Here is a 24,582-nt window from a genome sequence, read left to right as displayed (position 1 = left end):
GCGCACTAGGACCCGGGAGAGCGGGCCGTGGCCAGGAGGGCTCGGAGCTTTGTGACGTCCCGCGGGGCGGGGCGGGGCGGGCGCGCCCGGACGGACCGACGGACCGACGGACCGACGGACCGATCGTGCGGCGGCGGCGGGTAAGCGCTGCGCGTGTCCCGGGTCCCTTGCCCCTGCCCAGCCGGGGGGCCTGACTCGGGCCGTGCGTCCCTCCTGCCCCCGCCCCTGCCCTGCCCCCCTCGGCCCCCGCCGTGTCCCCTGCCGCGCGCCGAGTCCGTGGTGGCTGGGCTTCGGGCGCCCACATGCCCCTGCGCCCGCCCTCCTGTCCCCTCTGCTCCGACCTGTCCCCGCCGCGCCCTGACCTGTCCCCTCCGTTCCGGCCGGTCCCCTCCACGGCGTCCTGACCTGTCCCCTCCGTTCCGGCCTGTCCCCTCCGTTCCGGCCTGTCCCCTCCACGGCGTCCTGACCTGTCCCCTCTGCTCCGACCTGTCCCCCGCCGCGCCCCGGCCTGTCCCCTCCGCGCCCCGACAGGCCCCCTCCTCTCCGACCTGTCCCCACGCTGCTCCCCGGCTTGTCCTCGCACCGCGCCCCAACCTGTCCCCGCCCGTCCTGATCTGCCTCCCACCGCGCCCCGACAGGTCCCCTCCACTCTGGCCTGTCCCCACGCTGCGTCCCGGCTTGCCCCCCCGCCCGTCCTGACCTGCCCCCCACCGCCCCCCGACAGGTCCCCTCCACTCTGGTCTGTCCCCACGCTGCGTCCCGGCTTGCCGCCCGCCCTGACTTGTCCCCCGCCCGTCCTGACCTGCCCCCCACCGCGCCCTGACCTGCACCCCCCCCCGCCGCGCCCCGACAGGCCCCCTCCTCTCCGACCTGTCCCACGCTGCTCCCCGGCTAGTCCTCGCACCGCGCCCCAACCTGTCCCAGCCCGTCCTGACCTGCCCCCCACCCGCCCTGGCCTGTCCCCGCCCGCCCTGGCCTGCCCCCGACCTGTCCTGACCTGCCCCCCACCCGCCCTGGCCTGTCCCCGCCCGCCCTGGCCTGCCCCCGACACGTCCTGACCTGCCCCCCACCCGCCCTGGCCTGTCCCCGCCCGCCCTAATCGGTCCCCTCCCCAGGCCTCATGCGGGAGCGCTGCCCCGGCGCCCCGGAGCGGGTGAGCGCGCGCACGGCCCGCCGGCCGCGGGATGGACGCGCAGGGCCTGGACTGGCTCCTGGGCCCGCTGCGCCGGCTGCTGTCCTGGGCGGCCGCGGGGGCCATGGTCTTCGGCGGGGTGGTGCCCTACATCCCGCAGTACCGGGACATCCGCAGGACGCAGAACGCAGAGGGCTTCTCCACCTACGTGTGCCTCATGCTGCTGGTGGCCAACATCCTGCGCATCCTCTTCTGGTGAGTGGGGGGCGGGGGCGACCTGGACCCACCCCAGGACCCACCCCAGGACCGACCTGCCCTTGGGGCTGGGGGAGTTTTTGTTGGCTTGTTTGTTTCTTTAGTAGGAAGTCGGCTTTCTGAGAAATACTTGAGTTTCTCTCTTACTCCACCCAGCTCAGCTTCCTCTATTATTTGTTCTGCTTAAGGACATTTGAAGTTAATTTTAGTCGTCGCTAGACCAGAAGCAACCGGGAGTGGGGCGGATTTTCCCGGAAACCAGCCTGACCTCCCCTGGGCGCCTGGAGCCCTGCCTCTCCCCTGGCACTGCACTGCTGCCTTGTGACTGGGCTGTTTTGGAGTTGGTATTTATTTATTGAACACCGGTGGATTGGCCATCCCCTGTGGTGCTTGGGGGCCACTCCTGATAGTGCTCAGGGCACTGAGCATGTGATCTTGAGCCCAAGCCTGGGTTTCCATCATGCAAGGTCACTCTCCTGCCCCTTGATGGGCCCTAACTCTTCTGGAAGCAGCTGGGAAATGACTTGGGCAAAGTAGGTTTTGAGTGCTGTCAAGTTCCAAGGGGCTGGTTCATCTCTGTCACCGTGGGGGCGGGGGTCGAGTCTCCTGAATTCCGGATGCCGCTGCTCCCTGGTCTGGGCCGCCCACGGCCACCCTTCCCTCCAACCCCTGGCCTTCACCTCCCAGGGTACACCACACATTTTTTTCTCTTTTACTTTTTTTTTTTTTTTTTTTTGCTTTTTGGGTTCACACCTGGCAATGCACAAGGGTTACCTCCTGGCTTTGCACTCAGGAGTTACTCCTGGCAGTGCTCAGGGGACCATATGGGATGCTGGGAATCGAACCCAGGTCGGCCGCGTGCAAGGCAAAAGCCCTACCCGCTGTGCTATTGCTCCAGCCCCCTCTTTTACTTTTTTGTTGTTGTTGTTTTTGCTTTTTGGGTCACACCGGTGATGCACAGGGTTTACTGCTGGCTCTGCACTCAGGAGTTACTCCTGGCGGTGCTTGGGGGACCCTATGGGATGCCGGGGATCGAACCCTGATTGGATCCCGGTCGGCCTCGTGCAAGGCAAACACCCTCCCTGCTGTGCCACCGCTCAGGCCCCTGTCTTTTACTTTTCAAAAAATTCAGTCACCATGAAATTACAAACTTTGCACGATTGTGTTTCAGGCATAGTGTTTCAGCACCAGGCTTGCACCAGTGTGGCTTCCCTGCCCATGCCCCCCACTCCCAGCTCGTACAGGTGCCTCAGGGGTGGGGCAGTGACGTTCTAATCACACATTGAAAAAACAAAGTTTAAAATTCCTGTTTGCCCCTTGGCTGAGGGCCATCACGGCCTGTGTGGCATGGCACTTCCTTCCCTTTGCTGAGACGCCTGAGCGGGAGCTGGGCAGGCACACGGGGCAGGCCAGGGCAGCACTTACGTGGCATTCTGGGGGGGCGGACTCCACCCCACCAGGCGTGTGCGAGCAGCAGAGCCGAATCTCCGGGAAGCATCTGGACTGCAGCACTGAGATAGTGGCTCTTGCCGCTGCCCAGCTCGAGTCTCCTGTGCGTGACCGACTCTGCCCCTGGCTCACGTCCACGCAAGAGGAGGCTTTCCTGGTGCGACTTGGGGCGGCCTCCAGTGTGTCCTGCTGCTGGTTGGTTCTGTGCCTCCGTGCGTCTGGCCCAGAGTCAGCATCCTGAGCTGGGCTGAGTCAGGACGGAGGCTCAGTGCGGCTCCCCTGGGGCTGCCTTTGTAGCCGAGGCTGGGAACGGAAGGGGCAGACGAGTGCTGTGTCCTGAACAGGCTCCTCCAGCCTCTGGGCTGGCACCACAGGTGCCTCTCCCCCAGCCGTGATGGTGGTGGGAGGGGGTCCGGACTCCTTTACTCCCTCTGGGGCCCTTGTGACCTGCTGCCCTACCAGGCATCTTGCGGTGGCTGTATGTTTAATAATCATGTTTGTTTGCTCGTGGGCCACCTCTGGTGGTGCTTGGGGGCCATGGGCATGGGGGATGGGCCCTGCCTCGGGTGTGTGCCCAGCCCTGGATGCCTCCTCCCTGCCCTGGGACCCATACCTGAGGCTTTCCTGTGCCTAATGCTGGCAGAGGCTCAGCAGCAGCTTTGTGGGGTTTGACCCGCCCATGCCCTGTGGGGATGGGGCAGAGACCAGCCAGTGGGTGCCACAGGGCCGGGGGCCTGTAGCAGCGAGGCGGGGACGGTCTGCCTGGCACCTCCTGGGTGGACACCTCCACAGCCCTGAATCAGCATACCCCAGGGTTTACTTTAAAATTTAAAGGAATTTTGTTTGTTTTTGGCCCGTACCAGGAGGTGCTTCCAGGGCCGCTCCTGATGTTGCTGGGCTGAGCCCAGGCCTCCTACGCGGAAAGCTGCACGTCAGCCCAGTGGGCTTTCTCTAGACCCGCTTAGTTCCAGGGGGCCCGTTCCAGCTCTGGCGTAGGCGTTCCCCTGGCAGTGCGCTGGGGACCGTATTTGTTCCCAGGGGTTCAAACCAGGATCAGCAGGGCACCAGCAAGCGCGTTAGCCCCTGCACTCTCTCCAGCCCCCTAGCCAGAGTTCTCAGTGGGACCCCAGTGTAACTGGGGCTATCAGGGTCCAGCTGGCCATGCTGGGCCGGGCGTGGGTGCTGAGTCTGGAATCGGGGTCTCCTACATGTGAACAGTCTTCTCAGCTCTGATACTTACCCCTTAAAATCCTTTTGCAAAACCAGCGTTCAGCAGACCCTCTGCTGGGCGCGCGGCCTGACCTCGGGGGTGTGGGGTTGGGAGGGCCCGTGGGCGGCCATGGTGCTGCAGGGCCGCGGACCAGAGCCCCTGGCTGTCACTGGGCACTGCCCAGGCTCCTTCGCAGCAGCACTGGTGTTGGGCGAGGGGCGGTGTTGGGTGTCAGCTGGAGAGACGTGACACTGGATCAGGCCTGGGGTTGGGGGTGTAGACGACACGGCCATTGTGTCAGAGACTGAACGTGGGGACACTGTATTAGAGGAGACCATGACACTAGGTGTGTGGACCCATGTCACACTGGGGGAATGGACCCACACTCAGGCTGTGGGCTGTCACACTGGGGGTGTGGGCTGTCACACCCAGGGTGTGGGCTGTCACACCCAGGGTATAGCCTGTCACACTCGGGTGTGGGCTGTCACACCCAGGGTATAGCCTTTCACACTCGGGTGTGGGCTGTCACACTGGGGGTGTGGGCTGTCACACTCGGAGTGTGGGCTGTCACACTCAGGCTGTGGGCTGTCACACTGGGGGTGTGGGCTGTCACACTCGGAGTGTGGGCTGTCACACTGGGGGTGTGGGCTGTCACACTCAGGGTGTGGGCTGTCACTCTGGGGTGTGGGCTGTCACACTCAGGCTGTGGGCTGTCACACTCAGGCTGTGGGCTGTCACACTCAGGGTATGGGCTGTCACACTCAGGGTGTGGGCTGTCACACTCAGGCTGTGGGCTGTCACACTCAGGGTATGGGCTGTCACACTCAGGCTGTGGGCTGTCACACTCGGGGTGTGGGCTGTCACACTCAGGCTGTGGGCTGTCACACTCGGGGTATGGGCTGTCACACTCGGAGTATGGCCTGTGACACTCAGGGTGTGGGCTGTCACACTGGGGGTGTGGGCTGTCACACTCAGGGTGTGGCCTGTCACACGGGGTGTGGGCTGTCACACTCAGGGTGTGGGCTGTCACACTCGGGGTGTGGGCTGTCACACTCAGGGTGTGGGCTGTCACACTCGGGGTGTGGCCTGTCACACTCAGGGTGTGGGCTGTCACACTCAGGGTGTGACCTGTCACACGGGGTGTGGGCTGTCACACTCAGGGTGTGGGCTGTCACACTCAGGGTATGGCCTGTGACACTCAGGGTGTGGGCTGTCACACTCGGGGTGTGGCCTGTCACACTCAGGGTGTGGGCTGTCACACTCGGGGTGTGGGCTGTCACACTCGGGGTGTGGCCTGTCACACTCGGGGTGTGGGCTGTCACACTCGGGGTATGGCCTGTCACACTCGGGGTATGGCCTGTCACACTCGGGGTGTGGGCTGTCACACTCGGGGTATGGCCTGTCACACTCGGGGTGTGGGCTGTCACTCTGGGGTGTCACTCGGGCGTGGCCCTGTCGCAGTCAGACTGTGGCCTGTCATTCCTGCCCCCGGGAGGCAGGTGCCGAGCGGAGCTGGGTGGGTCTGGGGAGGTCGGCCTTGAGCCGGGCTGACCGTGTGTGCCCCGCAGGTTCGGCCGGCGCTTCGAGGCCCCGCTGCTGTGCCAGAGTGTGGTGATGATCCTCACCATGCTCTTCATGCTGAAGCTCTGCACCGAGGTCCGCGTGGCCACCGAGCTGAGCGCCCGGCGCCGCTTCTTCTCAGGTGGGTGCTGCACCAAGCCCGGCTAGAGGCCTTGGCTGGGGCGTCTTGTCGGGTGTCGGACCGTGGCCCTCAGACCCCCCCTTTCCCCTGCAGAGCCACCATGAGTGTCCCGGGGAGCTGCCCCGAGCGGGTGGGTGCTCCACGGAGCAGCTCACGCTCACCCACCCGCCCAGCTGACGTTTCGGCAGCTCAGGAAATAGAACTTTGGGCGCCCTCTGGGCTGATGTTCTGTGGTTGCCGAGGTGACCGGTGTTCCTTGCAGTCTGAGGGCTGCACTGCTGGACACACAGTCCCCAGTTCCTGGCTCGGCCCATCTTTATTGCTGGGCGCTGTTTCCTTCCCACTGCCTCCCCATGACTCCTGCATTCAGGGAAGCCACCTGTACTCTGGCCAGCCTGGAGGTTGGCCAGTGGCCCTGTAGGGCAGCCTGGACCTTGGAGATGACCGTCTGCTCCTGAGCTGTGCCTCCTGCTTCCCCTCCCCTCCGTCCCTTGACCTTTGCTCTCAGCTGCAGTGTGGGCAGCCCGGGGTCAGTGCTCCGTGTTTCCACAGAGGACACCAGGCCCGTGACCTTGTTTGCAGTAGTGGGACGGCTGCCATGCGACATACCAGAGAGAATGCCAGGTCTTGTGCAGACTCAGCAGTCACCTTGGGGGGCTACAGGGTCACTCATACGACCTTGGCGCGATACTGGGTTACACGCATGACCTTGGGGCAGCACTGGGTCCTCTATGACCCTGAAGAGTACAGGGTCACATGCATGACCTTGGGACCAAAGACACCTCTAACACTAATATGGGATGTTTCCCTTACGATTATTCTTCTTTGTAGTTTATGCTCTCAGGTCTTACATCTTAGTCTTGAATTAATTTGAATTTCTTTTTTGTGTATGGGGTGAGAGAGAAGTCTAGCTCATTCTCTTACAGGTGACTATCCAGTTTTCTCAGCACCATTCATAGAAGAGAGACCCTTGGTCGTAAATCAAATACCAATCAGTCTGTGGGTTTATTTTAGGCTTTTTGGGGGAGCAGCCCTGCTCAGTGACATGGGGCTACTGCAGTGAAGCCACGCTTAGGGGGCGGGTCAGAATGTGGATTTCACATGTGACGGGTAGGACAGCACGCCTGCCTCAGCCTCACCCCTTGGTGGCTCTGAGGCTCCACTGGTCACTCTGACGCACCTTTTCCTGCTTCCACAGTCTGAGGAAGTCAGATCCCTGGGACTTCTGTGTCTAACTCTGTCACCCATGGCCTTGCTCGACTGGCCTGGCTGTGGGTCTCCGGTCACCAGTCTCCTGCTGTAGCCCGTTGTGTCTTTGGTTACAGTGTGTGTGGCTGCTCGTCCGGGCCCTCCACAACTCAGTGGCTTGAAAGGGCAGAGGTTCTGAGGCTTGTGGCTGGACTGGAGCCCGGGGGACTCTCGGGACATCTGTGGACACGTGTGACCATCAGCTCTAGCACCACACTCCCTGCCACCGACACAGATGCTTTTCTGAACCCAGAGTGGCCACTGTGCTCTCTGGCCAAGAAGCCCTGGGGCCTGATGCTGAGCCAGGGAGGGTGCCCGGCCCTGAGCCCGCTGCTTTCTGCACCCTGGCCTGAGTGCATACTTGCAGGCTGCTCTGGTTGGCTTGTCGCTGGCCCAAGAGGGAAACGGGAGCATCGGTGTGCTGGGCCCTGACAGCCCCAGAGTGGGGCTGAGCTCCCTGCACTGCCGCCTGGGACCTTGATTCTCCTAGGGGCTGCGCTGGCAGCTGAATGGGGTGGAGTGAGAGCCAGGAGGACTGCGGAGGTCAGCGGGCGTGCGCAGGTGCTGGGTGCCTCAGCCACTCCCAGGGTCCGCAGGGTCTGTCCACAGCAGGCTGCTGTCTGCTCTTGCTGCTTCCTCACACCGTGCCCAGTTCTCAGGGAGCACCAGCCTCAAGTCCTGCTCTGCCTCCTCTGCTGTGTCATGTCTCTCGGCTCGTGCCGCCCTCTCTCCAGAGGCCCCCGGAGCGTGGGCCCTGGGTTCCCCTGTGAGACCGGGTGTCCATTCCCGTCCCCTTCACAGTGGGCATGTGTCCTGGGTCGCCCGTGGCAGCAGTGATGGGGAGGCCACACCTCGTGCCCACAGGCACTCCCTGCCTGAGCCACACCCTGGGCCTCTGGCCACTTGTTTTGGCCACAATATTCCCCCTACCCCGAACCCCAAGCACTAGTACTGGAAAGTTGTTTGTAGAAAACTTGTTCAGAAAGTGGATTTCTGAATTCTTAGAAACCAACCTCTTGGGATCTTCCTGCTCCAGAGTTATTTTTCAGAAAACAAACGCAAAAAGAGTTGGAGACAGAGTTGCTGTCGTGTCCAACCATCTGCTTTGTCCTTTCTCCTCTTCCTTCTGTCTGCTTTCTCTCTCTGAATGTAGCTGCAGACAATAAGGATGAAGATATCAAAGTCCCCCCCCGGCGCTCCTACCTGGGTATGTACCTGGATGCATGCGCCTCCTACCCTGACCCTCCTCTCCATCCCCCCTGCCTGGCGCTTCCTTACCCTGCACTGCCGCACCCCAGCCACTAACCACCACAGCCTGCGCGCAGCATGATGTCCCAGAAACCGCCCATGCATGCGTGTGCATGTGCATGTGTGTGCATGCCACAGAGAAAGAGAAATGGAGGGAGGGAAAGGGGGCGGGAGGGGGCAAGAAGAGAGGGAAAGGAAGAAAGAAATGACCAGAGTATTGAAATTTTAGAATTATTTTGTGATATTTACCCCAAAGTATTTTCCTCTTTCTGATGCTTTAGCAAATGGAATTGTTTTGTTCATTGCTACTTTATGAAAGTAGCATGTTAAACTTGTACCCTTTGCTGGAGTCATCTTTTGGTTCTAGTAGTTTTGTAGTGGACACTTCAGGGTTTTCTGTCTACGGACTCTGTGGGAGATGTGGTCTTGCCTCCTTTCCAATCTCGTGCTGTTTCTTTCTTCCTGTTATCCTGGCTAGATGTGGCACCAGTGGATTTGCTTGTCTCATTCCTGATTTTAGGAACAGAAACTTGCTAATTGATGAGAAAGCAGGAGGTGGCGAGGGTTCACATCGGTGCTTCTTAGACTCTGAACAAGTACCTAGTTCCTGTTGTGACTGTTGGGGTGTTTCATCATGAAAGAATGCCGAAGGGCCAGAGCTACAGCTTCATGGACTGATGGCATGCAGGAAGCCTGGGTTTGATCCCCAGCACTATGTGGTCCCCCAAGAGCAACCCCTGCACAGCACCAGAGTGGCCCCAAAACCAAAGGAAGAGAAAAGAAGTCCATCTGAACCTTTCCTGTCTCTTGGGGATGTGAGTTCACCCTTTGTCCTGTGACTATAGGGTGTCGCTTCCAGTGCAGCTGACATTCGGAACCCCCTTGTTTATTCTTGAAGCGATCCACCTGGCCCTGACTCTGACCCTGTGAGCTGCTGGACTCTGCCTGCCAGTGGGCTTTGTATCAGGAGTGCTGTCCTGAGTCAGCTGGGAAGGGGAGGTGGAGCCTCTTCTCTGTTCTTAAGAATTAGTGTAGTTCTCTGTTGCTTTTGGTCTCCTGGAGGTGACACATGGGCACTCGGTTGAGGCCCTAGTGTGTGGCCGCAGGGCCACCTTGGGGTGCCGGGAACCACGTGGAACTGGAGCGCCCAGGCGCTCTCCTGCCCATTAGCTGTCTCCCTGGCCCAGTTCTTGTTTGTTTGGGTTTGGGTTTTTGTTTTATTTTGGTTTTGTTTTGGGGCCACGCTTGACGATGCTCAGGGGTTACTTCTGGCTCTGCACCCAGAAATCACCCCTGACAGTGCTTGGGGACCATATGGGATGCCAGGAATTGGACCTAGGCCAGCAGTGTATAAGGCAAGCACCGTACCCACCGTGCAGTCTCTCCAATCCCTGGGCTGGGTTTTTGTACGCAAAGCACGAGCTCCTGGAGTCTGACCTGTCTCAAAGACTGGCCTGGCCCAGCCAGTAGAGGAAACTGGGGGCCTCCCAGACTTCTCAGAAGCTCTCAGCTGACAGGGCTGTGGTTTATTGTTGGTCCAAGGACATGTGATACAGAGGGGTTCCCCCGCACCCGGCGGTTCTTGGGGGGCCTGCTGGGCTGTGCCCTCAGCCCTGTCCTTTTTGCTACTGTCAGCATTTTTATGAAAATAAAGCTTCTAATCTGTACATGTGTGAAGTGCACAGCACACGGCCAGTGCACTTAGCCTTGGTGACACGCTTGCCTTCGCCTTTGTAGAGATGATTTGCTTCTCTGCCACATTTTCCTAGTTTCTTTTTTGTGGTTAGAGTAACTACTTTTTAGTCTTTTAGCCAGTTTTTGTTTTGTTTTGCGGGTCATATCAAGCAGTGCTCAGGGCTTACTCTCGGCTCTGTGCTCAGGGATCACTCCTGGTGAGGCCCGGGGGCCTCTGTGGGGTGCCGGAGTCGAGCATGAGTTGGCCGTGTATGTGCGAGGCCGGCCTTTCCCCGCTGCACTCTCGCCCACCTCCTGGAAGCCAGGGCTGACCTCTGTGCTCTCTCTGCTGTATTAGCTCTTGGTCGATTTCTGCATTTGGTTTGTGGACCACACCTGATGGTGCTCAGGGGCTGCTCCCAGGGGCCATGTGGGGCCAGGGATTTAACCCACATCTCCTGCGTGCAAAGCCCATGCTCATCTCGGCCTGTTGGACCCTCTCCCACTGTGTTAGAGCTTCCCGGCGTAGTTACTTTTTTGCAAGTTTATTGATGCTTTTTACGTTTGCTAGAATCAGAGAGGCCCAGAAATGTTCTTTGCGGGAAGTATGAAAATTGTTAATTTTATCTTTGGAGTGATAGCACAGCGGGTAGGGTGTTTGCCTTGCACACGGCCGACCCAGGTTCGATTCTTCCTCCGGCAAGAGCCCGGCAAGCTACCGAGAGTATCCCGCCCACACGGCAGAGCCTGGCAAGCTCCCTGTGGCTTATTCAATATGCCAAATACTTGTAACAAGTCTCACCATGGAGATGTTACTGGTGCCCGCTCGAGCAAATCGATGAACAATGGGACAACAGTGCTACTTGTGTGCCTATTTATTTGTTTATTTAAGTGCTCAGGACTTAGTCCTGACTCTACTCAGGGAATCAACAAAATCTTTTGTTGAATGCCAATAGTGAATTTTTTTTTTCACTTTAATCGTTGAACTTTGCATTGGTAGACTTTCTCTCTGTGTCTTTCACATTTTTTTTAAATGAGACACCTTATTATATTTTTAGTATAAAACACAGTGACTTACCAGATTGTGTTTTCTCATGGCAAATGAGACAAAGTCACTTTCCTTTCCTCGTCTCACCGTCCACGAGGTCCCACAAGTGCTTGGAAGTGAAGAGTATTTGCAGCTGTTTTGTCATGGGTCCAAGCTCAGTCTTCACTGGTTTTCTGTAAACTGGGCTTCGGGACTTGGTTTCTCTGTGATTCTGCAGCGGACCAGGTTATCCTCCCAGCGCTCAGAGCAGTCCCTATGTGGAGTTGAAAATCGTGGTTCTGCTGGTCCAGTCAAGGGCCTGTTCCTCGCCTCGCTGCTCCGCAGGCCATGCCCTGTGCCCATCCTCTCTCCTGCAGTCTGTGACTTCTGTGGACAGCTGCTGTCCCCTGGCTCTCGTGTCCTGCGTGCTCTGGACTCTGAGCAGGATTGCAGGTTTCTTGCCCAGTCCAGTGGCTGTGCTCTTAGAGGTCATCTGTTTCCATTTCCCTCTTTCAGTTCTCTATCTGGCTACTTTGACGCTCCAAAAATTTTTTTCTTTCCTTTTCTTTTCTTTTTTATAATAATGTAGGAGTACTGCTATTTGTTCAGCCATTGATTAAACTGATTGAAGGGCATGAACTTCACATTACTGTTTTTTGAATTGTATCACCATGAGATAGAGTTACAAAGCTTTCACGTTTGAGATTCAGCCATACAATGGTGAAACACCCATCCATCCACCAGTGCACATTTTCCACCACCCACATCCCAGTCCTCACCCTGTCTCTATGGCAGGCAATTTCCCCAATACTCTCTAATTTGGGGCATTATGTTTTGCTCGAAATTTCCCACCACCATTCAAGCCTACCTGCCAGGGGCAAACGCTAGATAATTTATTTTCCATTGCTCATTTTGAATATCACGAGAGCTTGCACGGCTGTGATTATAAATGTGAATTTCTAGATTGTAAATGGTTGGGTTCCAGAGACATCTCTTTATGGCAGAAAATCCATTTAGGGATTTAATTGGATGTCTCTGGGCCAGGGCTGTTGGTGTGCCAAGATGACACCTGGGACGCTCCAAAAATTCTGTTGAAACTGGAGATTATAGGTAAAATGTGGCGGTGGTGCTGCGGTCTGACAGTCTGCGTGGTGAGTGTGGGCTGCCAGGGGGACAACAGGATCTGGTCTGGTCCCTGATCCTTAAGGACCTGAGATGCAGGTAGCTGCCATGCAAAGCTCCGTCCACACTATGAGGCGGTCCTTGAGCTGCATATGCATGGGGCCTAGCCAGGACTGGCCCGAACTGCAGCGGGCTCTGTGGGGGAGACTGAGGCGTAGGGAAGGAAAGGAGAGCAGACAGGATTGTCAGGAGATGAGGCATTTCTGCCAAGTCTATACCCGAGAAGATCCCTGTCTCCTGCTCAGTGGGGGCTGGGGTGCCTACCTTCCTGGCTGTCGCCCCTGCAGTGAAGAGTGGACATCACAGGTGTATTCGAGATATGTGGCAGGCATGGCAAGAGCATAGTCACTACTATGGCGGGTGTCCCTCTCCGGGACGGTCAGTCTGGGGTGTGTGGTGTTTGCACTGCTGCCTCACCACACGAGAGGCATGTTTGTCCTCTTTGCTTCCCATATGAGCTGCCATGGACACTGGGTCTGAGAACTGATGACAGGATCACCAGGGATATGTGTGTGGCGTGTCCTGCACCGTCCCCTCCTTGAGTGTCTGCACCTCTCGGTGTATCTACTTGGAAGCATGCTGGGCTCTAACTGGCACTCTCTTGCCTGAGAGTTGGGAGACAGGTGGCGTCTCTAGGCAGCCACAACTGAGTCTGCTGTCCTTGGGAAGCCTGGGCCACCTCTGTGGACCAGGCTGAGGGCCTTTCCATAGCCTGTCTGCTGACTGCATGGTGGACATGGCTTCTAGACATCAGGCATCTCCCTGCTGGACACTCCCACAGTGAGTGGCAGCACATCACATCCCAATTGTGCGGTAGAGTCCCTCCCCTGACCCCCGTTGGCTTTGCTCCATGCTCAGTGCTGTGGGAGTGGGAGCAGAGCCACATACCCCCTAGTGTGTGCAGGTGCCCACTCAGAGCCCCCCATGCTCTTTGTGCCCCCACAATTTCCTGCAGAGGCATTGCGGGTTTTAACACTAGGCTGTCCCCAGTACTTCCTGTCTGGCGGGATCATGTGGGGGTCATTTCTAAATCTGTTTCTGGTTGCTCACTGCTAGTGTGTAAGTATTTTGTGTTCTGATCTCTAGATGTAGCCGTGATACATAGCCTGCTGCCTTGAGCTGATTAGTCTGAATGCCTTTGAGAGACTTCCTTTGGTTCCTTATCCGCAGCATCTGCAGGTGGACCATCTCACTTCTTCCCTTCCCACCGGCTGCCTCTCGTTTCTGTCTGGTGATCAGATGCCTGGGGCGGAGTGCTGGGAGCCGCCTCCGCTGACCTGTTCCGGGCTGCAGGGAACCACTTTCGTGTCTGTCCCTGTGACAGCAGCTCTGGGTAATGGCTGTCAGTAAGTTCTGTGTCAGCAGCACGGTGCTTAGGGCCGCCAGGGCCTCTCCGGGCACTGCTGCAGGTCGGACTCAGACCCTTGAGGGCGCAGAACATGTGCCCCCGCCTTTGAGCAAGTCTCTGGCCCTGAAACTTCCTTTTTGTCCCACAGTTGTGCATTTTGATCAGGAATGCATATTTGGGTGTTAAATTTTGTCAAATGCTCTTTTCCATATCTATTGACAGGCTCCTTTCTTTTTAGTTTGTGAATGGGATGTGGTGAGTGCCACAGCCTGCAAATACAAAGACAATGCCTAGTTCCTGTGCTTGGTCCTGGTGTTGTGGCCCTTCAAAGGCTGTGGGTGGTCCGGACAGCAGAGCAGCAGGTCTGTCTCCTGGAATAAATGGGGAGTCGACTTCTCAGTTAAGAGTTTGTGTACAGTTGTGACTGCTTCTTCCTTAGGTATTTAAGGGACTCTGCAGGGAAGCCATTCATCAGCTCTTTGGACTGATTGTTCTGGTTAGAAGAGGATGTTTATTGATCTTTTCAATGCAGCAGCCTTTGGGTTCATTGATCTGGGTTTCTATTTCAATTCTCCTGATTTTTCCCTGTGTTTTCTCTGGTTCTTTCATCTGTTTCAGGTGCTCTTGCACTGGCATCCCTGGTCAGTTTGAGCTGAGCACTTCCTTCACAGCAATCTGACGTGACACATTTTATTTTCTCTCACTCCCACTAACTTCCCTTTGAAGCAGGAGTCATTTTAATATGTGTGGCATAGTTAGTATCAGGGTTGTGCCAAGGGAAAGGGCTGCACACGTGCGGCCACAGTACTTGAGCTGATGGAGACGGTTCTGTACCAGGCTAGGGTGTTGGGTCCACATCCATTGTCTTGTTTCCTTATTGTTTGTTCCATCAGTTCTTTGGTTGTTTTTTTTTTTTTTAGAGCCTTGAATGAGACTTTGTTTAAACACTGTGATTTACAAAGTTTTTCACAATATAGCTGTTTCAGGTATTCAGTATTCCAGCATCAGTCCCACCCCCAACATGCCCTTCCTGCCACCACTGTCCCTGTTTCCACCAACCCCCCACCTCTTCCCTTAGCACACAAATTAAGTTACCTTATATTGCCTGTCACAACATATATCTTGTAATGGTGTTGCTGAAGTCGTGGCTTCAGGATTTACCGAGCTGTTAAGTGTCAGTTGGGCCTTCTGTGGGATTTCACGCATTGAGCTTACTGGACTTCTACTCATTTTTCCAATTTCCTGTGCTTCTACTCTTAGGCACTGTGAGGTTTGGAGGTGTTGTGTGGCCCCACTTGAAGCCTCACCCTTCAGGAGCTTTGGAGCTGAGATGCTCCACTGCAGGTGTCTCTCTGGATGTGGGTGGGTGGAGTGCTGGGCCCCATGATGGCCAGATCTGCCTGAAATAACTCAGCAGCAGAGTCTCTTGTTCCATAAGTTCTAGAACAAAAACACTGAAATCTGATGTTTTTGGGTTTACCTGTCTTTCCTTGCAGCTCTGTCCATTTTCCCTAAGTCAAAACTCTTTTATCAGGTACATGTTTAGGATTCTGATGTCTCCTTGAATATTTAACCCCTTGACTATGACTCAATTCCAAGTCTGTCCCTGGCACCAGGCTTTTCTCTTAAGTGTGCCCTGTTGGACATTCACATTCGCACTCCATCTGGCATTGGGTAGGGTTAGCCTGGCCCGTTTTTCTGCAGAGTCAGAGCCACGCTGGGCATTGCTGGGAGGAGCTGCGGTACACCTGGGGCCACTGTGGTGTGGGTCGAAGGCTGGCACATAATTTCCCCCAGCCTGGTCAGTGCAGCCCTTACATCGGCCTCATTTCCCTGCCCTCAGCTACATTGCCCTGTTGTGTGTCTGGTGCTCATCGTGAGTCCCTGCACCTTGCTGACATGCCCCTGAGCAGGCGTGGTCTAGTGTCACTTTGTGCTGGACCAGCACTGACTTCCGTGCAGCGGTGACAGTCCTGTTGTTAGCACTGTCATTTGAGGAAACACCTTCATTCAGAACATGGGGTCCTCTCACCGTCCATCTTATATCTCTGTGTCCCCAAGGCGCCTCCTTCACCCCCGCACGCCTGGTGCTCTCCTGGTGCCTCAGTGTAGGCCGAGAAGGCAGACGTTGGTTTGGCATCATGGAAACCAGAATACAGGTGTCCAGTTGGAGGAGAGGCACCCTGCCCTGCATGGCCTCGTCCTCACTGCCCCGGGCTGTGCTGAGCTGGAGGCCGATACTACCTCCAACCGCAGACCAGAGCAGTCGGAGCTGCTCTGCTGACTGAGGGCGGGGATGGCAGGGACAGCGTTGCATCCGTCTTTGACCGAGTCGCCTGGGTTGTGCTTCTGAGCCGTGTCCTCCTTTAAACAGTCTCTTCTGCTTGTCTGTTTCTTTGCTTGCTTATTTCCACTCTGGAGAAGCCTATCTTCTATCTCCTCGCATCTTTTTAAGCGTTTTGTTCAATGAAAACTACCTCACTTCACTTTAAAAATGGATAACTAGGGGCTGGCGCGATAGCACAGCGGGTAGGGCGTTTGCCTTGCACGCGGCCAACCCGGGTTCAATTCCCAGCATCCCATATGGTCCCCTGAGCACCGCCAGGGGTAATTCCTGAGTGCAGAGCCAGGATTAACCCCTGTGCATTGCCAGGTGTGACCCAAAAAGCAAAAAAAAAAAAAATGGATAACTAAAACGAATCACTGGAGAGAAGCTCAAAGCCAGGGCAGGTCATCGAGGTGAATTCCTGTTCCAAGGGTGTACTGGGTTGGGCAGTCTGTGTGCTGTGCGGCCCCAGCTGGCCACCAGGGGGCGTGCTATGGGCCTGGAAGCGGGCCCAGGCACTTAGATATGGGCTCCGTTCTTGCATCAAAAGCAATTGGTGAGGCCAGCCTCGAAGCCATGGAGTCAACCTCCTGGTACTTATTTCTACAGTTCTTGGGTGTTAGTCTCCCACTCTGTTATTCTATATACCATAGATGAGTGCAATCTTTCTATGTCTGTCTCTCTCTTTCTGACTCATTTCACTCAGCATGAAACTTTTCATGCCCATCCACTTAACTACAAAATTCTTGACCTCCTTTTTTCTAACAGCTGCATAGTATTCCATTGTATAGATGTACCAAAGTTTCCTCAACCAGTCATCCGTTCTGGGGCATTCGGGTTTTTTCCAGATTCTGGCTATTGTAAACAGTGCTGCGATGAACATACATGTGCAGATGTTGTTTCGATTGTACTTTTTTGCCTCTCTGGGATATATTCCCAGCAGTGGTATTGCTGGGTCAAATGGGAATTCAATATCTAATTTTTTGAGAGTCGTCCAAATTGTTTTCCAGAAGGGCTGAACCAGTCGGCATTCCCACCAGCAGTGAAGAAGGGTCCCTTTCTCCCCACATCCTCTCCAACAGCGGTTGCTTTTGTTCTTTTGGATGTGTGCTAGTCTCTGTGGTGTGAGGTGGTATCTCATGGTTGTTTTGATCTGCATCTCTCTGATGATTAGTGATGTAGAGCACTTTTTCATGTGCCTTTTGGCCATTCGTATTTCTTCCTTGGTAAAGTTTCTGTTCATTTCTTTGCCCCATCACGTTCCGGGGAAAGGTCAACTCAGAGAAGCGATCACCAACTACATTGTAGTCGAAGGCCATGTGGGGGAAGGGAGTTGCGGGCTGAATGAGGGCTAGAGACTGAGCACAGCGGCCACTCAACACCTTTATTGCAAACCACAACAGCTAATTAGAGAGAGAAAACAGAAGGGAATGCCTTGCCACAGTGGCAGGGTGGGGTGGGGGGGAGATGGGATTGGGGAGGGTGGGAGGGACACTGGGTTTACGGGTGGTGGAGAATGGGCACTGGTGAAGGGATGGGTTCCCAAACTTTGTATGAGGGAAGTATAAGCACAAAAGTGTATAAATCTGTAACTGTACCCTCACGGTGATTCTCTAATTAAAAATAAATAAATTAAAAAAAAAACACAACAAAAAATGAATCAAAAAAAAGCATTGCCCAAGTCCCAGTGTCAGAGCCATTCCTAATATTGTATGGTGTGATTTCAGAATTTCTACACACTAGTGATGTTTCTGTTTGAATTGCAGGAGCTCTGCCTAGCGCATGCACACATACACAGAGAGACAGAGACAGAGAGAGAGAGAAAAAAAAAAAGCAATTGGTGATTCAATTAAAAAAAAAAATCAAGGAAGGAAAAAAGAAATTAGGTTCATAGGAAGGAAAAAGGAAGAGATTGGGTTCAAAAGTGCCTGTGCGACTATATTTTCTTAGATTTTTGTTTGTTTTTAAAGACATCATGATTTACAAAGTTGCCCAGGGTGTTCCTGTTTTGGGATGTGCCCCAGTGCTTGGGGACTGCTCGTGGTAGTGCTGGGGACTAAACTCGGTCATCTGCAGGCCAGGCTCTGCAAGTATGCCGCTCTGTGTGCTCTCTCTGGCCCATACCAGGTTATTTTTCACTGTCAATGTGAGCATTTCCTGGCCCTTTGTGTGAATGAGTTGTGTGGTCAGAACATGAACATGCCCATGATTCTTCCACAAGGCATGGCACTCACCATGCCACTGACGTCACAGATTGACGGGCGGGGAGAACGCAGTCCTCTCAGAACAGATCTTTGTCTCAGTAATGAACCTGCAATCTTGGCTTCCAAAGTCCAGCTGAGAGGACTTGGAGGTCCTGAGCAAAAGCCCCCCTCAGCATTCGGCACCCTGGGCCTCCCTTGAATGTCAGGACACCCCCAGGAACCTTCCCTTCCCCTTCATCACCTCATCCCACTCAGGGCCACTGCAGTCTCCATGCTGTACTCCATTCTGTGGCACACGGAGGTTTGCTTCTCCGTTCAGGACAGCTGGTGGTTCTGTTTCAGCTACTGTGAGCATGACGTGCAGGTATGTCTCTTCTCGGCCTGTCAGATCTCGGACGTGCAGTTGTTGGATTATAGGACAGTTCTAGGCCCAGTTCTGGAAACCACTGTGTTTCCACAGTGGCTACCCATTTCCTGCCCCCACCATTAGCATTGAATGTTCCAGATTCTTATGTCATTGCTGATGTGCATTACTCTCTCCTGATTGGTGTGATGGATCTCACGTAGTTTTGATTTTGTTTTCCGGATGATAGGTGATTACTGAGCTCCTCCATGTGCCTGTTGACCATCTGTGTTTTCTTTGGAAAATATCAGTTTAAGTCTGAATCTTTAAAAATTAGTCATTTTTCTGTTTTGACCCAGTATGCTCATATATTTTGGTTATTAAGTCCCTTGAAAGGAGTCTGCAGATACAGTCTCCCTCTTTAAGTTCCTTTTCATCTTATTGATGGTTTCCTCTGCTTCCCAGAGCATTTCAGTTTGGGTCAGTCCCACTTACTTATTTATGCTTTTGTTGTTTGTGTTTTTGGTGTCATATACAAAAAAATCATTCATGACCAAGACTTGTGTCAAAAAACTTTTCACTAGAAATACAAACTTAAAGTTTTGTTGAGACAGGCTCATCTGTTTTTTATTTTGTTGCCTAAGAATCATTGCCAAGAACCAATGTGATTAAGTTTTTCCCTAAATTTTCTTCTAAGAGTTTTACACTTTTAGCACTTCCACTTGAGTCTTTGACCTGGTTTGAATTCATTACTGTGGTGGGTTTGTTTTGGGGCCACACCAGGTGATGCTCAGGGCTTACTCCTGGCTCTACACTTAGGAATTGTTCCTGGCAGGTTTGGGGGACCATGCGGGGTAGCCGGGATTGGTACCTGGGTCAGCCATGTGCAAGGCAAGGACCTTACCCACTGTACTTTCTCTCCACGCCCTCTCATTAGAAATCTTTAATTGTTCCTCATTTGCCAAAGGACTCACTCCTAAGACCCTAAAATAAAAAGGCTTCTGCAGACTGGCCTCCACCCGAAAGTGGGCCCCTCCAGTCCTGAGCGGCAGCAGCAGCTTCCTCTGGTCACATGTTCTTCCCGTTGCTGTTTGCTCTGGTGGCCTCTGAGGTGCCCATGTCAGCCCCAGCACACACGGGCGATTCCCTTCTGGGGAAGCGACTTCCTGAAGCACAAGTGTCTGGGCCCCGCCTGCCCTGCCCCACAGACTGTCCTGCTTCTCGCCCTCCTGCCACAGTCGCCAGCAGTCTCTCACAGAGAATGTAGGAGCTGGAGGACAGCGCACAGCTTTGACACGCCCGCCCAGTGGGCAACATCACATTCCTTGCCCCTGCACTGGGCCCTTGTGAACCTTCCTCCTGGTGGGACACCATGATTCAAACACTGGTTGGGCACAGACGGAGTTGGATGCAGGCACACAGTTACCTTCTCGGGATTCCTGCACGCTTGGCCCTGTTACTCTCTCCTTGCCTGCTGGAGCCTTGTTCCCATGACCTTCCACAACCCATGTTCTCTGTCACAAATCTCACATAGGCTAATTTGGGAGCATATGGGATTTTCTTCTCTCAGGGCACATTTATTAAGCGAATGGTAACATTCTGTCAGCTAAATATGTACTGATGATTATCTACCGTATTGGGCTCTTAGAAGGCCAGGGTCGTTTATAAAATGCCCGTGCTTGCTTGTTTCATCACTAAAACAGTGGTAGTAGGGAGGGCTGTGACTAAGGAAGAAATAAATGATTAAATATTTCAGGTGGTGGAGGTAGGAACAGGGAGGCTAATTCAGGAAAGAGATCCAGAGGCTCTGACAATTGGTCTGGTTTAGGAGGAACTTAAGGATTTTTAGCCTTTTTTTTTTTTTAATCTAGAGTTAACTTCAGGGCTTCCATAGGAGTGCCTTGTCAAAAGCAATGCAGCCATATAACTCACATCCATCTCAGTCCGGCTCACATCTCCTCACACGGATTCACCAGCTGACATCTCACACTAATTCCTCACAGCTCATGTCTCCTCACACTGATTCCTCACTCAGGTCTCACAGTGACCCCTCACTCACTCAGTTCTCCTCACACTGACTCACCAGCTCAATGTCTCAACACTGCCCTGCACACCTCACTCATCTCTCTCTCGTTCTCTCTCACCCAGACTTCGACCCTCACCACTTCTGGCACTGGAGCAGTTTTGGGGACTACGTGCAGTGCGTCTTGGCCTTCACAGGTGTGGCGGGCTATGTCACGTACCTGTCCATTGACTCGGTCCTGTTTGTGGAGACGCTGGGCTTCCTGGCCGTGCTGACTGAGGCCATGCTGGGCGTGCCGCAGCTCTACCGTAACCACCGCCACCGGTCCACGGAGGGCATGAGGTAGGCGGGCACACCCCACACTTGCCACGCCCATCAGCACCAGTGTGCCCTTGCTGCCAGTTAGAGAGAGTGGGCTGGCATGTCTGGCCCTCTGTGTCTTGATGCCTGAGCAGGTATTAGTGTGCAATAGACAGGGAGGCTGAGCCCTGTTGAGAGGAGAGCTGCTGGCAGGTTCTGAGGGCTGCTCCTGCAGGGCCGTAGGAACCAGAGCGTTAAGTGGGAGGAAGGTGCCAAGCACGGAGAGGGGGAGAGGAGTGGCTCTGCCAACAGAGCAGAGTGTGCAGAGGCGTGTCATAGATGTACTCCTGGCAAGGGTGCCATGTGCACTTCCAGTGGCAGCAGTGGCGTGTGTCAGAGGCGCACTCTTGGTGGTGGCATGTTATGAGGTAGTCACATGGTGGTGGAGACATGTCCTAGATGCACTCTTGGTGGCGTGTCATAGATGTATTCACATGGTGGTAGCATGTGTCCTAGATGCACTCTTGATGATGGCGTGTCATAGATGTGTTCACATGGTGGAGGCATGTCCTAGATGCACTCTTGGTGATGGCATGTCAGAGATATGTTCACATGGTGGAGGCATGTCCTAGATGCACGCTTGGTGATGGTGTGTCATAGATGTGTTCACATGGTGGAGGCATATTCGAGATGCACTCTTGGTGATGGCTGTGTCAGAGATGTGTTCACATGGTGGAGGCATGTCCTAGATGCTCTCTTGGTGATGGTGTGTGAGATGTGTTCACATGGTGGTGGCCTGTGTCATGGGCCTAGCGAGTGTGCTGTCTGTCTGCTCAGTAATGGAAGGCCTGTATGAGACAGGCCCTCAAGGCATTGGGCCAAGCGCTCCCTAGTACTGCCCTCGGCCTGTCACCTCTGGGGTCCATGGTATCCTTTAGGCCTCCGTGACATTGGTTTGTTCCTCTCTGCTTGCTCGCTTCCTCTGGTGGGGGGCTGCCTCCCATTCTGCCATGACGTGGGGACAGTCCTTGCTAGTACATGGGCATCCAGGCTCCCATGCAGCCATGCGTGGGCCCTTGTGTGGGAACTTCCTCCTGGCTTCCTCAGCACACTCCTGCCCTGCACACAGCATGGCTCCAGCCCCTTCCCTGTCCAGGGCTCTGACCTTCCTGGCCTCCGTCCTGGGACAAGGATCCCAAGCTGAAGGCAAAGGTGTCATCTCTCCCGCTGCTGACACTCTCCTTTGGCCCAGCATTCTCCGCCATTGTACTGTTGGCTCTGGTGCTCCTAAGTCCTGCTGCTGTGTGGGAAAGCCCTACCCAAGCACCCCCACTCAAGGTTAGCCTTACATAACCACCCATCCTGGGGCTCTAGATGCACATGGCAGAGGGCCTCAAGCGGTCAGCTCGCCCACCTGCGTTAGACAGCAGAGTGGCCCGGTGGGCTGCTTTGGGATGCCTGACCTCAAGCCACATCATGGAGCGAGGGGACAGGCACAAGAAGGGGTAACTGGGGGTGCTGGAGGGGAGGGTTCAAGGACGGGTGGAGGTGTGAAGAGGCAGCCAGAGGACAATTTGGGCTGGGCACTTACCCTCTCCCCCACCCTGATGGCTCCTCTCCAGGGGCCTGGCTAGCCAGACCCTGCAGGGCGAGATCAGCGGAGCTGTGAGCTGCAGGCGTGCGGTGGCGAGAGTGGATGGCTGTGCAGGGAGGAGCCATGGGTGCCCTTGGGAGGATCGGGGTTCACAGTGGGGGTGCCGAGGGAGAGCCCGGGGCACGTGGATGTATGTGGGTTCCAGAGACCTGCACACACAGGGTAGACACAGCACAGTGGCTGCTGGCCGTCACATGGCCTGGGCACAGCTGCTAGTCCTCTGTCCCCGTCCCCAGGAGGGCCACTGAAGTCTGAGTCTGCCGTGTCTGGGGTGCCCAGCTCAGCTGCAGCCACGTCTCTGCTTCATGCTAGCGGCACTGTAGCCCCCAATGAGGCACTTGGCCAACTCACCCTGGAGGGGGGGCCCAGGCATTGGACACAGGCATCCGGTGACCCTGATGCCACTCTGGCCAGCCAGGCTCGTGACCATGGAGACTGTCCAAGTCCTTGGGAAAGGGTTTGCACCCACTCATACTGCCTCCCCGAGTTGGCCAGGAATCCCGAATGTACCCCTGGGGTACAGTGGGCCGCAGTGGGCTGGGGGACAGGGCTTCAGGGTGTCCAGGCTCACGGGGACACAGGCAGGCTGGATCTGCCTCCAGGGCTGAGACTCCTGTGGCTGAAGGGCCTCACCCTGTGAACTCAGGGTCCTCACAGCAGGGTGGGCAGGGCAGCTCGGGGCCCATGTGCTACCCACCTCACCCCTGACCTTTCACCCTGACCTGGCCTGTGTCCCGCAGCATCAAGATGGTGGCCATGTGGACGAGCGGCGACACCTTCAAGACGGCCTACTTCCTGCTGAAGGGTGCCCCCCTGCAGTTCTCCGTGTGTGGCCTGCTGCAGGTGCTGGTGGACTTGGCCATCCTGGGGCAGGTTTACGCTTTCGCCCGCCACCCCCCGAAGCCGGCCCTCCATGCCGTGCACCCCACCAGTGCCAAGGCCCTCTAGGGCTGGCCAGTGCCAGCACGGATGACCACGGCTCGGCCGGGCCACCAACCTTTGGTGTGGGGCCGGTGGGCACCACCAGCCCCTGGTGTCCTGGCTGTCGGGGTCTCCACAAGCCTGGGTGCCCAGGAGGCAGCGAGGACCTGGCCAGGCCTGTGTGCGTCCCCCGGACCAGGCTGAAGGGCTTGCACCTCAGGGCTGGGCTGCTCTTGATCCCGAGGTGCCAGTAAAGCCTCCATCACAGCCTCCGAGCCTGGCCAGAGCAGAACCTGCTTACATGGCCTGGAGGAGGGGTGGACACTGCAGACACAGGTCTCAAGAGATACTGGCTGGCCCAGCCATCACCTCATCTTAGTGCCAGGAAGTGTTCTGGTGGGTCTGATGGTGCAGTTCAGGGACAGTTTCTGGAGAAGCTTGGGGGCTCAGAGGTCCGAGAGGGCCCCTAGAGGGGACACCTGGGGAGAGCATGTGGCCACGGTGATGAGGAGGCAGTGAAGCACAGCTGGTATCAGAGGTGCAGGCTGTACCTGTGGCTCACAGCAGGCTACACCCACTCTTCCGCTGCCCCCCAGGGAGGGGTGTGGCAGACCCAGGTTTGGGGGTGCAGGCACCCCCCACAGGCTCCCTAGCTGGTGTCCTCATGCAGGGATGCTGAGTGGCCCATCTTCCAGGAGATGGTGAACAGGCCAGGCGGGTGCTGCTGGAGCACCCACACTGGCCCTTGGAGTTACAGGCTTGGAGCTACCTGCATGGTGGGTGCAGGGGTCTCGCCCAGCCCCCAAACAGGGCCCCCACACTGGCTGTGAGGGACTGTGTGACCCTGCAACCATGGGAGCTACCTCTCCGCTAACACGAGCACCCGGCTGTGCCCGCGGCTGTGTTGCAGACGCTCTGGCATTCTGCCTTCTGCGGGCACGGGGTAGGGCAGCACCACCTGGGGCTGCTGTCAGGGAAGACCCCGAGCCTTTTCCTCTCTGCATTTCCTTGAACCTCCTGATGTCCGGACGAGGGCTGTGCTTGGTGCTCTGGCCTGGAAGCTGCTTTGAAGTGTCTGTGGAATGGACGGTGCCATCGGTGGCACCCATGTTCCAAACCAAACTGTCACAGAGCGGCAGTGGTAGCCGGTGTGGCGGCATCACGCCCGCTCATGTGGCAGCTTCTGATCAATAAACTGCTTCAGGATCCAGTGTGTTCTTATGAGGGGCCTGGGCTGGGGTCACGGCAACACCCCCAACTCCCTGTCCCCGCACGGACTCAGCTGGGTCCCCGGGATGTCCTGCCAGACACTGCAGACTTTTAGCCCCACCCAGGC

At 55.8% G+C, this 24,582-nt stretch overlaps 1 protein-coding gene across 2 annotated transcripts; it reads left to right on the top strand.

Annotated features, from left to right (window-relative positions):
• Positions 1-34: 34 nt before the first annotated feature.
• On the top strand, positions 35-24,456 carry SLC66A2 (solute carrier family 66 member 2). 2 transcript variants are annotated; one of them, XM_004604232.2, is made up of 6 exons: positions 35-140; positions 1,116-1,387; positions 5,615-5,748; positions 8,150-8,203; positions 20,497-20,713; positions 23,066-24,456. In XM_004604232.2, the coding sequence occupies exons 2-6, from the start codon at positions 1,185-1,187 to the stop codon at positions 23,271-23,273; spliced, it is 816 nt and encodes a 271-aa protein (XP_004604289.1). In that variant the 5' UTR covers positions 35-140; positions 1,116-1,184; the 3' UTR covers positions 23,274-24,456. The 2 variants fall into 2 exon arrangements, with proteins under 2 accessions (XP_004604289.1, XP_004604290.1); XM_004604233.2 differs by lacking the exon at positions 8,150-8,203.
• Positions 24,457-24,582: the final 126 nt, after the last annotated feature.

This window comes from Sorex araneus, chromosome 2 (assembly GCF_027595985.1).
Source record: "Sorex araneus isolate mSorAra2 chromosome 2, mSorAra2.pri, whole genome shotgun sequence".
NCBI lineage: Eukaryota > Metazoa > Chordata > Mammalia > Eulipotyphla > Soricidae > Sorex > Sorex araneus.
Note: the sequence above shows the minus strand (reverse complement) of the source record. Positions and strands in the feature narration are given on the sequence as shown.